Source organism: Lepisma saccharinum, chromosome 19 (assembly GCF_977018435.1).
Source record: "Lepisma saccharinum chromosome 19, izLepSacc3.1, whole genome shotgun sequence".
NCBI classification, from domain to species: domain Eukaryota; kingdom Metazoa; phylum Arthropoda; class Insecta; order Zygentoma; family Lepismatidae; genus Lepisma; species Lepisma saccharinum.
In genome coordinates, this window is record NC_139247.1 from 67,867,477 (window position 1) to 67,881,154 (window position 13,678).

A 13,678-nucleotide genomic window follows, 5' to 3' on the forward strand; every position below is an offset into this window, starting at 1 on the left:
TTGATTATAAATATAAACAAAACTCTTTCATGCAACAAAGTCAATTTGATACATGTTGTACTACATCTCAAACCATTTTAGGAAAATAGCAGGAGTAGTACTTTCGTGCAATTTCTTGACAAGGACAGTTAATTTTTTGAATAGCGCACATGTCAGGCACGGCAACTGAACCTGATTGTATTTAAATTGACACTGAATGGAAGTTGCTCCAGGTAATGACATTCACCGTAATCTGCATGTTTCCAGTCGTAATACCATTTTTCTGTGGGTAAGGAACTTCAAGGAGACAATGTCATATCGGTAATGAAATTGTACATTTCATGTTTAGGAGTTACTTCACATTTTGCAGTTCATTTCACAACAAAAAAATGGTAGGAAAATGCACCTCACACCTTCCAAAACAGAAAATTACAGTGCATTATTTCACATTTCATGGTTCCATCAAAAACGAAATATGAATGCCTCCATGAATACCATATTCTGCTATCTCACCTGTGTCATAAGTACGTGGAATATCTGAGAGATTGCAATTCATAAAATTTATTATATTCCAATATAAATTTTTCATTCCTTTCAGTTCCACCTTCAATAACTCCAGTTATGACACCATCCCTTGGTGGATTTTTGACTCCTGTAGCTGGCCCAGTGACACAGATAACAACAGCATCTATACAGGTTTGTATTGAATTGTATTCTAAAGAACTACATAATAAAAACATGTACTAAAATCAAATAGCAGGACTGAGCTTGTGGCTGATCAGCTGTTGAATGCAGTTACAACCAGCATGGATTGATTTTATTCAGGTTGATTGAAATCAAGATATAAATCAGGTGATTTTTTAAAAAAATCACTGATTCAAATCACTGTAAATAAATAATTTATAGACCCTCTCCCCCACTTAAATGCTGTCTGTCCTCACACACTATCTTCAATCAAAACATCCCCCGAGGAAGTAAAATACCTTCTCGCTTCATTGCCCCTCCACCGGTCCCTAGGTCCAGATGAAATCCCCACAATATTCCTACGTAAAACTGCCGACTCCTTGGCTCTTCCTCTGTCTGCCTTACTCAACAAATGTTTCTCTAAGGGTGTGTTTCCTAAAAACTTCAAACGGGCCAACATTGTGCCCATTCACAAAACTGGAGATAAAAAATGTGTAAAATCCTATAGACCAATCTCGCTTCTATCGCCACTATCAATTATTTGTGAAAAAATCATCAAAAACAGGTTACTTCAGTTTACGTCACCATATATCAACACAGCACAACATGGTTTTCTTCCAGGCAGCTCTTGCCTAACAAATCTTTCCGTCTTACTTTCGCATGCTGCCAGAGCTATTGATAATAACTCCCAACTTGACACTATATATTTGGACATTTCGAAAGCCTTTGACAAAATTAATCATAAATTTCTCCTTCATAAATTATCATCCAGATTTAACATCCATGGCAAATTTCTCTCTTTACTCCAGGACTACCTCCATGAGCGTGAACAACGTGTTGTTCTTTCAGGTACCTCTTCTAACTTTCTTCCCGTTTTGTCTGGAGTTCCCCAGGGGAGTGTCTTAGGGCCGCTCCTATTCCTTCTGTACATGGATGACCTCCCTGAAAAACTGTCCTCCCTCCCTATCAATATACTTTTGTTTGTGGATGATTGTAAACTCTTTAAGGAGATCTCATCGCATCATGACATGATGATTCTTCAAAATGCTCTCACAGAACTTGTTAAGTGGTGTCGTCAGTGGAATTTAGAACTAAACCCTCAGAAATGCTCTTTCCTTACTTATTCCCTAAAAAAGAACAAAGTGGTGTCTACTTATACTATTGAAAACAAACCAATCCAAAACGTTTCCACCCAAAAGGACCTAGGTATTATCATGGATGAAAAACTCACTTTTAATTATCATATTATTGCTACCACTAAAAAAGCCATGCGCCTTCTCGGTCTTCTATACAGATTTAGCGAAATTCAAAACCCATCATCTCTTGCTTTATTCTTTAAATCTTTCATCTCGCCCATCCTTGAATACTGTTCCCCAATTTGGGCAATGGCCTCAAAAACCAATCTCACCAGAATAGATTCTGTTCTCAGTTTCTTTCTTGCAATTGTTCGCCATAGAATACCTTCCTTTCGACATGTATCCAAATCAGACACCATGGCTGCTCTGAATATTCACACTCCATCCTTTCGTCGTGATCTAGCTGACATGAAATTTTTATACAAAATAATAAATGGCAAAATCAGAACAGATCTCCTAATCAGTGAATTCTCACTTAGGGTACCCCAAAAGCTAATGCGCAACCTGCAACTCTTCCACAACCCAACCACTAGGCTATCCCTTCTACAACGCTCCTTGTTTTACAGGCTCCCAGAAATCTACAACAAACTTCCCCTGAATGTAGATATATTCCTTCCAGAACGTAACTTTTGTATATTACTGACGAAGAACATGTAAATCTATCCCATCTTGTTATTGTTTTTTATCTTTTGTTATTATTTGTTTCTACTTTATGTTGTTTCAGTGTAAAATGGCCAAATAAGACTGTATCTGAAACTCTGAGTAAATAAATAAATAAATAATGTACATAAGGATTTTGTAGATATCAGAAACACTTTTGGTGAAAGTACATTACTTTCGTAATCATTTAATGGCAATTATTAGGTTCTAAAATAGGAAAATAAAGGAAATAAAATATATGTACTTATGGTGTGAAGCTCATATGAAAGGAAATGTACACACAGAACACTGGTATCTATTTTTACATTCCCTTAATATAAGAACAATGTATGCCCTCGAAACGTTGGAAGCCAACTCCAATTGGTAACCAGAATGCACTTGTTCGAATTACGTCGCCAGGAAAGCTTCATTTCCCACATTATCTGTTGTGTCAGTTGTCTTAATTTTCAGATCCAGAAAAGAAATTACATTGTTATTCATGGGTTCACCAGTGAATTTTACGCGAGGATGTGATTCCTTCAATATTTTAAATATGTCCATGATGGTGTTTTCATTTTTAGCAATAATTAGCACATGATCTACATATCTGACATAGAGTATGATATCTGCACCTATCCGATTAACAATTGGAGATTCTATGTAATGAAGGGAAATGCAGGATATGATTCCCGATACTGGGTTTCCCATTGATAGACCATTACTTTACTGATCAATTTTGCCACCTTCATCTCAATAAACCATCTGTGTAATTCATCTGTGGCACTTTCTATTGGGAAACTAGGATATAAATTTTGAACGTCAAAACTTGCTATACGATACTCATTATTCCAAACAACATTTTTTAGTTTCTGTCCGATGAAGGGAGTGTGTGTGCTCCTGGAACATCACAACGAAAAACTGTGTTTTTATACTTGTAATAACCGTAGACTACAAGATAAATAATTCTACAATGCAAGCATTGCGTACATGCAAAATAAAATATATATTTAGGTACATATTTTATCAATTATTGTTAGATATTTATGTACATATTTTGTACTTTGATATTACATAAAAATCCGGGGTCTAATTATTACAGTTTCAGCAGTAAAAGAGTTAATTGCAGTGTATCATGTCAACAATATAAATGAAAGTATTATTATTATTCACAGTCAGCAAGTCCAAGTTACGTTCCGACCACAACGTCTGAGCTGCTCAACAAGATAAGCAGTGGTGGCTTAAGCGTCTTGTACAGGTTCACGCGATCACCTCACTTATATTCTCCAAGCATGGTGTCTGTGGAATTGACATTTGCAAATAAGGGAACAGACGAACTGAAGGATATTAAAGTTGGCCAGAAGGTATGTTTTTTTCTTTCATTCGCAGTTTTAGAATTTGTACTTTATATTGTCTTTCTTTTTAGCTTAATGAATGGTTCATCAAAATGATGAAAAAAGTATCACAATCCCCGACACCTGGGCCTATTATTCTGGTAGTGCTAACCACTACACTCCAGAGATATGAACATACTGAAATCATGTATTACAAATAATTGGAGCTGTACCGATGCTGATGTATCGGTATCTGAGAGTATCGGTTGGAATTTATTTACCGATACTGGCCGATACTTTTCCTGCATTTTGATCTTTAACAAGCTCCGAAAAAATAAATGTCGCATGACACTTTCAGGGAGTAAAATTGTCCTGGGAATTATGCAAAATTTGAAGTTTCTTTTTTATTCTACATCAGTTTTGTGTGAATAACTTAATTTTGAGATAACATAACGTGTAGTTTAATATTTTGATTTAATTCTTGAATATTTTAAAGCAACAATCTTGGTAAATTGATGCATATAATTAAAATGGAATATTTACAAACAAATATTCATCAATATTTTGAACAACTTTTATTTATCACAATTTAAAAGTATCAGCAGAGGTTGTGTATTGGTTCAATGTGGTATTGGCTCATCCGTACAAATAATCATAACCTTTGTAAGGTAATAACACAAAAAAAATATGTTAATAATTTTGTGCACCTACTTATATGTTATATTCTCCATATACATTAGGGTGGTTCATCATAACATGGGCAAAAATTATTTTTCTACGATTTGAATACATAGTTGCTCATTTTGTTCCATTACAGCTAGACATACTCAGCACAAAATTTTGTGGCAATAGAAAAATATTTAGGGGCTGCTCAAAGCCCTCAAAAATGTTCCGTACCGGTTTGTACATGCCATATAAAGTTTTCGCATATATTATTACCATGTTGTTATAAAACTTAAGACAAATAGGTTATTTTACGTTACTCCCTAGCTTTTAAATAGGTTTATTCAGTTTACTAATAAGATGAAAGAAGTGTACAAAGAAAAACAACACTGAATAAAAAGTTCTGCAACAACGGTATTGCATCATTACCTCAGTTTGAGTCAAAGCTTCATGGGGAACAAACATAAGTAACTGATTGGGAAGAAGAAATTTTAGAAGGTCCTGGAGAAGTAAATGTTTTAATGAATTTCATCTACCAATCAATTCAGTGTTTCAAATTTGTGTGTTCATTTCTTGTAGAAGTGTAGAAAAGGAGCAGCTATTAGTGCCACAGCTAATGGCCAGACTATTGATAGCCAAAACTATAAGGTTCCACAGTGAACCACAAGTGAGCTGCCCATCAAGAGATCATTGAAAAAAACGTGTGCGTGAGTTTTTGTAACACCTAAAAACTTCCCTTAGTCTTTCACTGGGATAGTCCGTTGATGAAAGATCGAACAAATCAAATGAATCTGAAAGCAATTGTGGATATACTTCCAGTATGTACCTTCTATAGGTTATGAAGTTGACAAAATACTAAGTGCTGCAAAGGTACCATCTGGAACAGGAGAGGTACAAGGGTAAAGCCATGTAGAAGCTTGCTGCGTTTTGGGAGCTAAGACATGAACGATGAGAGGTGTGTCCATTCTGTTGGAACAATGTATTGCAACAAAAATTTACTGTATTTAGCTACAGGCACCATATCCAGAAACTGCAAGGAACGAGTTGGAGCTGAGCTGGTTAGAGGGAAGGTATCTTCTAAGGAAAAGCAAGAAATGATATCTTGTCTTAAGGTTTGTAAAGAAAGTAGGAGTTCAATATGCATGAAACTGACAGACTTCCAAAGCTTAGAAATAAATGGTCTGTTCAATTTGATTAATTCAGTCTCCCTTTGCATCTTATGTTTGCTTCCAGCTAGTGTTGATTTCAGATTCAAATATGAACCGAAGAGCTAGACTGGCTCTCACGAATTCTAAGAAGTCAAAGCAATAATTGTTACTGAATGTTGTCAACAATACTGTGGAATGTTTAGTGGCTCTTATATCCAACTTTAATGAGTCAATAACAAGGAAAAATTGAGGAGGATGAGCCTAATTCAAGTCGTTGAGCACTATGAAAGTCATGTTTCGGAAGCTTTGATTTAGATTTTAAAGAAGCTCTTTTGAAATGAAGAGTGATTGAATACTTAAATTTATCTAATTTATTTTTTAAATAAATTACAATTATGTAATAAATAATTGTATTTTTTATGATAACAATTCATTCTATAGTGCAAATAGTATGATTTTTCATTAATTATTGAATGCTGTAAACGTCCTATATCCCATATACGTTACATATACATCTTTATGGCAAAACTTCATGTTGCTTGAGTGACCTCTAAACTTTTTTCAGTTGTGTTGAATTTTTGCAGTAAAATATGTTCATGGGAAAGGAACAACATTAGCTACTATGCAAAATTAAATTCGGGGGAAAAAAATTGAACCACCCTAACATACAGTGTATTCGAAAAGTAACTATACTCCTGTCATGCACTACTACAACAATACGTAACATCGACTTACTTTACAGTAGTTGTTGGAAATTGTTCCCATGAACATCCAGACATATCTGCATGCATTTCTTATTGTTCTCGAAGACTTTCACAAGTTGTTCACGTGGAATGTTCTTGGTGAAATCACAAATAGCAGTTTAAAGTTCCTGGAGGCTGTGGGAGTTTCCTCGATAAACATTACTTTTTGCATAACCTTAGAAGTAAAAATCTGGTGGCCTTAAGTCTGGAGAATGAGGTGGCCACAAGCCCTTAGAAATGATTCAATCTCTGAAAACCTCTTGCTGTAACTTCATTGACTGGCTGGCTGTATGTGCAATTGCACCATCTTGTTGAATCCAAGCATTATTAATTTCATCCTCAGTTAGCTTTACAATGAACTGGTGAATGATTTCACAATAACAAGCTGAATTTATTGTTTCTGCGAAGAATATTGGATCGACTATTCTTCTTCTCCTGGATATTGCAGTCCACACCCCAATCTTCTGGTCACGTAGAGGAATTTCATGCACGTCATGTGGGTTGTTGGCAGAACATAAATGGGAGTTCTGTGCGTACACACCCTGATAAATGGAACCATGGCTCATCGGTATAAAAAACATAGTCTAACATATCATCACAATTGTCAGCTAGAAACTGTTTAAACCATTCAAGTATTGAATTCACTTTGCACAGTCTGTGACCAATAACTTTTGAAACGCTTTCACTTTATATGGGATGAGACTGAGCTTCTTACGAACTGCCTTGTGTGCAGTTACAACACCGATGTTTTTCTGTTGGACCAACTTTCACATGGACTTGTTAAGACTACGTTGCATAGCAGCGGTTTTTCTTTAAGAAGCTTTTCTTCATCGAGTACTAAAGGTTTACCACTTTGCTCATAGTCCTTTACCGATCCTGTCTCCCTAAATTTCTCGATTAGGAACCGGTGTACCTGGAAATCTAACAGAAAAACTGGTCATTCACTCTCTGTCTGTGCTCACGGAAGACGTATTCAACGAGAAATATTCGCTGTTCTAAAATTAACACAATTCTGAGCGCACACAGAAAGACACGGTCCCAATAGTTCAAAGGTGAGGAATACACAATGAACAACAGAGAACCAGACACACCTTCTTGACCCAAAGCACCAGCCTGACTGGCTCGCGGAAGGAAACTGCACACAATGCAGAAAACATTACTTGCAGCGCACAGAATACAATCCCTCAACATATAATCATGTTTATATAGGTGTATAGTTACTTTTCGAATGCACTGTACGTGCACATGTCAGTGTATCATGGGCACAATATTTCAGACAAAATAGTGTGTATACTGTCGCAACTAGGGAATTGCATTCAGCAAAGAGAATACTGAAAACAAAAAACTATCAAAAATTTACCTTTTTTCTTTCCTCCACCAGTTATAATCATAGGTTTTCTGGTATGTAGAGTTCATTCATGTATGTATATATTGAAATACTTTTTAAATCTACAGCTGAGCCCATACTGATGTTGATGTATCGATATCGGCCAATACCAGTTGAATCAGTCTGAATTTGTTACTGATAGTTGGCTGATATTCTTTTGGAATTTGGTCTTTTGCAGGGTCAAAATGATGCCATGTGACATGTTCATGGAGTCCTATTATCCTGGAAATTATGCAAAATTGAAGTTTCACTTTATTTCGCTCCAGTATTGCATGAAAACTAGATTTTGTGATTAAATAACAGGAATTTTAGCATTCTCTTGTAGTTTTTGAATATTTTATAGCAAACGTCTGGTAAATGGAAGCATGTAATCAGAGTGGAATCCTCACCTACTAAAGTGGTTCCAGCAAGAGAATGGCCTTGAGGAAACCCAGACTTTCCGCCTCCAGTTCAAGGGGGAAAAGCAGTGTTGCTACTGGTTGCTACACGCCTGATTTTTGTCCAGCCGTACACAACACCTCTTCTCGTCAACAAGCCCCCTTCGCTTGCATTTCAGGGAGAGGCAGGGAATCGGAAACCCATTCGCTTGCTACGTGGCGGCAACCATTAGGCTTCACTGTGAGGGTGCCACCTGTTTCGAAAACGACCCAAAATGGAAAATTTGGCAATGCAGAATACCACAAGAACTCCCCCTCCCCACGGCAACTGGACCAAGCCGATTGGTTCAGCTGTTCGTGTGACCCTCCTTGGCTTTGGACAGAAAAGACAAAAATAGAGTTTCCAAGTCCGTTCTCTCACTGGAACCACTTTAATGTTAAATATTTTGAACAACTTTTAGTAGTTACAATGGAGCCAATCTCGGTGGCACAGTGTGCTGTGAGACCAGGGGTCCCAGCTTAGGCATGGATATTCTTTGTGATTATCCCTTCATCAATTGAAGCGGCCGCATGAACAATGTTGTATCCAGTGATCGGAACGCTACATTTTAAAAGTAGCTTCGCTACAGCTACAGCTACTCTTCCAAAATGTAGCTTTGCCACAGCTACAGCTACATTTACCAAAAAGTAGCTCGCGTTCCTGTTCGCTACTCGCTACTTTGCTACTTTTTGCGCTACTTCTGCATAAAAAATAAAAACAACGATATGGGTATTAAAAAAATCCCCTACTACTGGTAAATAGATTCTGTTATTTATTATCATGATTCCAGTCATTCGATAATTTTGATAGCAATGTTACTTCAGTTACTTATTTTTACAATAGTGTTTGAGAATACCATACCTATGCAAGTGGCATATCAATTCAAATTTTGATATATATGAATATTGCAATTAGGGTGTTACCCAAATTAATTATTACAACTATACACAAATAAAATTTGGTAGGATTACGTATTTATGTTCACATCAACATATTTTCCTTGAGAATAAATATTTCATTTTTTATAGACTGATATGAAGTCAGCATTTTGAATGAAAAGTACCTGGAGCCCTTTGACTACAAAAGAGCCCCAGGTTCGATACCCAGCAGAGGCACATAGTGGTTAGGATCCAGTCTCGATCAGATTATCTATGCATAAAATGGACTCAAAACAAAAACTAGGAAAGACGCCAAGTTGGGAGGATGAGATACTCCTGCTCCTCCATTTCCCACACTGCTCATCATTCTTCCTCGTTCTCACAATTAGCCGAAAGTGGCAGAAAGCGACTATATATAAGAGAATAATTAAATAAACCATTCATCCTCATTGTCATGATTGAGAGGAGTGGAAGAATAGATGAGGAGGTAAACAGAAGAGGACAAATCAATGGTGGTGGACTATATCAAAGCGTTCGAAGAATAATATGGAATAGGGATGTACCTATGAAATGCAAGAAGGTAATATGTAACATACAATGTGCCAATAATTACGTATGGAGCAGAGATTTGGACAATGACATAGAGAGACAAAGAAAAGATGCAGGCAGTGGAGATTAAATTTCTAAGGAGCCTTTTGAGGAAGACTAGAAGGGATAGAATAAGAAATGAGGAGATCCGAGGGACGGTGGGTGTAGTGAAGCTTTAGGACAGAATAGATCAGGCACAGATGAGATGGTTCGGACACATGAGAGGATGGATGCAGAAAGACTGCCAGTAAGAGCTTACAATGCACAAGGAGTGGGATAAGGCCAAGGTGTCGGTGGAAAGAGCAGATAGTGGAGAGTGTTAGGAGACAAGATTGGAACACCTTGGAAAGAGAGGAGTTGTGAAAGACCAGGAAAAAATGGAGATGCTTGACTTCTATGCTGACCCAGCCAGAGGCAGGAAACAGCGAAGGATGATGATGATGTCATGATTAGCAAAAGTTACAGAAAAGTGACTGAAAAGTAGGAGAAATACATAAATTTGAAAACTATGTATATTAACTAAAGAAAATTGTCGTATCTGCAGGAAAGTCAATAACTCGTACATACTTTTTGCAATATGATAAAATTATTGAGGAAATGTCGTATAAACCTGAGTGTTCTAAACGTATTGTAATTTTAAAATTTGTGAACAAATACTATCGCGAAAATAATTGTAATTCCAGAAACTCGATCATTCTTGCAACAATAATTTCTTGCTGGTGAGATCCTATATACTGACGATGGTCAATGCTGTTAACGTACTGAGCCATTTATTGCTGGCACTATTCCCTTGTCAGTGCAGTGGATATTCCATTGCTCGTTTTTGCACTGCAAGTTGTGTCTTACACAGCAATTAATGACATTTTGGTGTCTCTTACACCATGAATATCCACAGGATTATCCGGGGGTGACGCAAACGAGGCACTTTTTACCAGTGGTGCAGCAAACGAGGCAAAATAGCGATGCAGCTAAAAAAACGTAGCTGGTAGCAGGAATATATTCATATATGTCAGTTAGTTATCTGGATATCTGAATTATTCAGATACTAATTAAATCAATTACGCAGATATCTATAATCTACAATCTAGATAATCTGTATCTCCCTGTAATAGACTGTCTTTATGAACCTTCTGCAAAATTAAGGGTTATTGTCGATTTTTTCTGATGCTGTTGCCACATTCAAAATTCACCTCAAAATGCCAAGAAAAAATGTAGCTGTAGGGAAATTTTCGCTACAACTACAGGAATTTTGTAGCTTCGCTACCACTACAACTACAATTTTCAAAATGTTGCGTCGCTACAGCTACAGCTACAAATTTTGTAGCTAGCTACAGTAGCGACGCTACAAGTAGCTCGCTACTTCTGACCACTGGTTGTATCCAAGGAGAAAAAAAAAACATATGCCACAGGAAGGGCAAAACAATCAGCCATCTTGCTTTCTTTTACATGTTTTTCTTCAAAAAGGAAGTTCCACGGTGCAGAAAACTCTTCCATCTGTTCATAAAAGTTGTAACTACTGTATTCGAGAAGTCAAAAACAATTTTTCTTCAATTTAATGTCAAAAATGTTGGTTACACCATTGATGAGACTGATTCAATTTCAACTCATCATCACTCATCCTCATCTTTGCAATTAGTCAAAAGTGGCAGAAAAGCGAAGCAAAATAAACCAAATAGACCAGTCAATAGTTACAATTTTCAAGCATCAGTATTGGTGAGAATTGAGAAGAGTATTGACATCGTTGTGAATATCGATGCAGCCCTACTTGAATCAATCATTAAGGTGCTGAATAAATATTTTTAAAATATATTCTTAGATTGTGTATATTAATTTTGTGTATCCTATTTCAGACTCTGTCACCGGGAATGTCGATTCATGACTTTGCTCCGATAGGCAATCTTCCCGCAGGTGCCAGTCTTCCAGGAACCATTGGGATTGATTTTAACGATTCAACACAGCCCGTTAGCTTTGATATATTGGCAGGGGGGCGTTCCTGTAAAGTAAGTCTGAAAGCACCTGTTGGAGAAATGATACGAGCTGTTACGATGCCAGAAAGTCTCTTCATTACTGAACAAAGTAAGTGTGATAGGTTGTAAATGTTGCCTTGTCCATCTTGTATTTGGTTAGTCAATTTGGCTTCTCAGTCTTTCGTATCGAAGTGACACATGACTCTTGGAAACCAATCCTCGGCAATTAATAAACTCTTTTGAACTGAAGCAACATGACAAAAATCCATAATTAGTTATTGTGCGAATTACTCACTGATGTCAATTCAAAAACGTATTCTAAAATACAAAAACTCTATGTACTTACGTTTCGTGAGTATCTGGTTTTCCAATGAACGATGTAGGATGCCTCCTCAACGAATGCAGAAAGTTGTCCGTGCGCTGCTTTCTCCTCACTTACTTCCCCTCCATTTCCCCTCCCTGCTTAGGTCATATCGAACTCGAAGTCGTGTGTTTTTTGAGCCTCGCGTAATACGTCTCAAAAAACACACAACTTCAAGTTTGATATGACGTAAGTGGGCAGGGGAAATGGAGGGGAAGTAAGCGAGGAGAAAGCGGTACGTGGACAACTTCCTGCATTCGTTGAGGAGGCATCCTACAGTCAGTACGGGGGAGTAAAATAGGAGGTCGCGTTTTATAATTTTACCTTTTTAAGTAGGAAGGGTTCTTTTAACCTGAGATGGTTTTACACCATGTTTTTAACAATAACAAACACCTTGGAGGTTTTAAAGGGTTCTGGTATGGATTCCAATTTTTCCTATAGTAATAACCAAACCTATATCCTTGTTCCTGGAATTTTGGGAGAAAAAAATTGACGTGGCTGTGGTGTATTTTGGATAGCCTATGTAACTTAAGAACCTGAAGAAGGGAACAGTTGTTCTCGAAACGTCGTTATTGGAAAACCAGATACTCACGAAACGTAAGTACATAAGTTTTTGTATTTTAGAATATGTTTTTGAAGCAACATGACAAGCTGCATGTGTTGCTTCTTGCTTGCATGTTGCTTGGACTGTGCTGTTTTCTCAATACCGTGCATCATGTTGCCTCAGTCTGTTATTTGTGCAAGCACAGTAAATGCTTTGCTTTAGACTGAAGGGACCCATGTCACTTGTTGCTTCAGTGTGAATTAATTCCCTGCGTAGCTTGTCCCTTTGATGTGAAAGCTCCCTGTAGGTCCAGTGCCTTCAGCACCAAGGTAGCAAGCAAGTCATGCACTCAGTGTACTCGTTCACTCACAACTGTCAGAAATCAGTGGTCATGTACAGTAGAACCTTGACTTTACTTTTTTCAGGGTGAAAAAAGTAGTTAAGGTGAAAAATAAACTTAAAATTGAGAAAAATGTAAAATCTGGGTTTGTAAAGCTTGACATTATTGGACTTTGAAGCTTTTACTTGTTATGTTGTCTTCTGACCAGCAGTGGCATGACTGCCGTAGATATTATGAACAAGAAATGAAATTAAGCCTCTTTTTAAAATTATACTAATGATATTAAAATACTGCAATTTTCAATGTACTCAAACTCAACTCCTTGACACAACAGCCTTCTGGAGAGTTGCGAGTTCGATCCCCACCACTGGCAAAAAGAAGTATGTGCAGCTGAAGATGAGAGATGTGCTCTCTCAAAACATAGTTAAATGCACTGGACAATCGATAGTGGCCTTTTCACTAGATGACATGATGTGGTGAGCATGCTGACGTCCATTCCTGCTGTTTTTTGGCTTTCGAGACCAGAGTCTACTACTTTCACGTAACTCCCCAATTTTCCTGACAATTATGGGACAGCACCAAAATTTTGGGGACTTCCACTGGCAATTACACCTGAGACTGGCGAGAGCAATGTGGGAACCCTCTTTTAATACATAATAGGTAGGAGTAATAATATGATAGGCACCAATTTTCAGGGGGCACATAGTGATTCGGATACCACTTTAAACTATAAGTCCAGTCCTGATTAGCCTATCTGTGCATACAGTGGATTTTTTTAAAAAGGCTGTTATTACCATGATTTATGTTTTACACCTCATGTGACATCTTTGGAAATATGAAGAGGCAAAACGGGTTATTTTTATTTTGATATGT

The 13,678-nt window shown here is 37.2% G+C and overlaps 1 protein-coding gene across 1 annotated transcript in view; it reads left to right on the forward strand.

The window, feature by feature from the left end:
- The window catches only part of rb (adaptor related protein complex 3 subunit ruby), a 64,968-nt gene that overhangs the window by 46,591 nt on the left and 4,699 nt on the right, over positions 1-13,678 (forward strand). Inside the window, exons 16-18 of the mRNA XM_083141007.1 lie at positions 578-675; positions 3,611-3,799; positions 11,444-11,669. Of these exons, the coding sequence (XP_082997133.1) occupies positions 578-675; positions 3,611-3,799; positions 11,444-11,669 (513 nt within the window). The remainder of the gene's footprint in view (positions 1-577; positions 676-3,610; positions 3,800-11,443; positions 11,670-13,678) is intronic.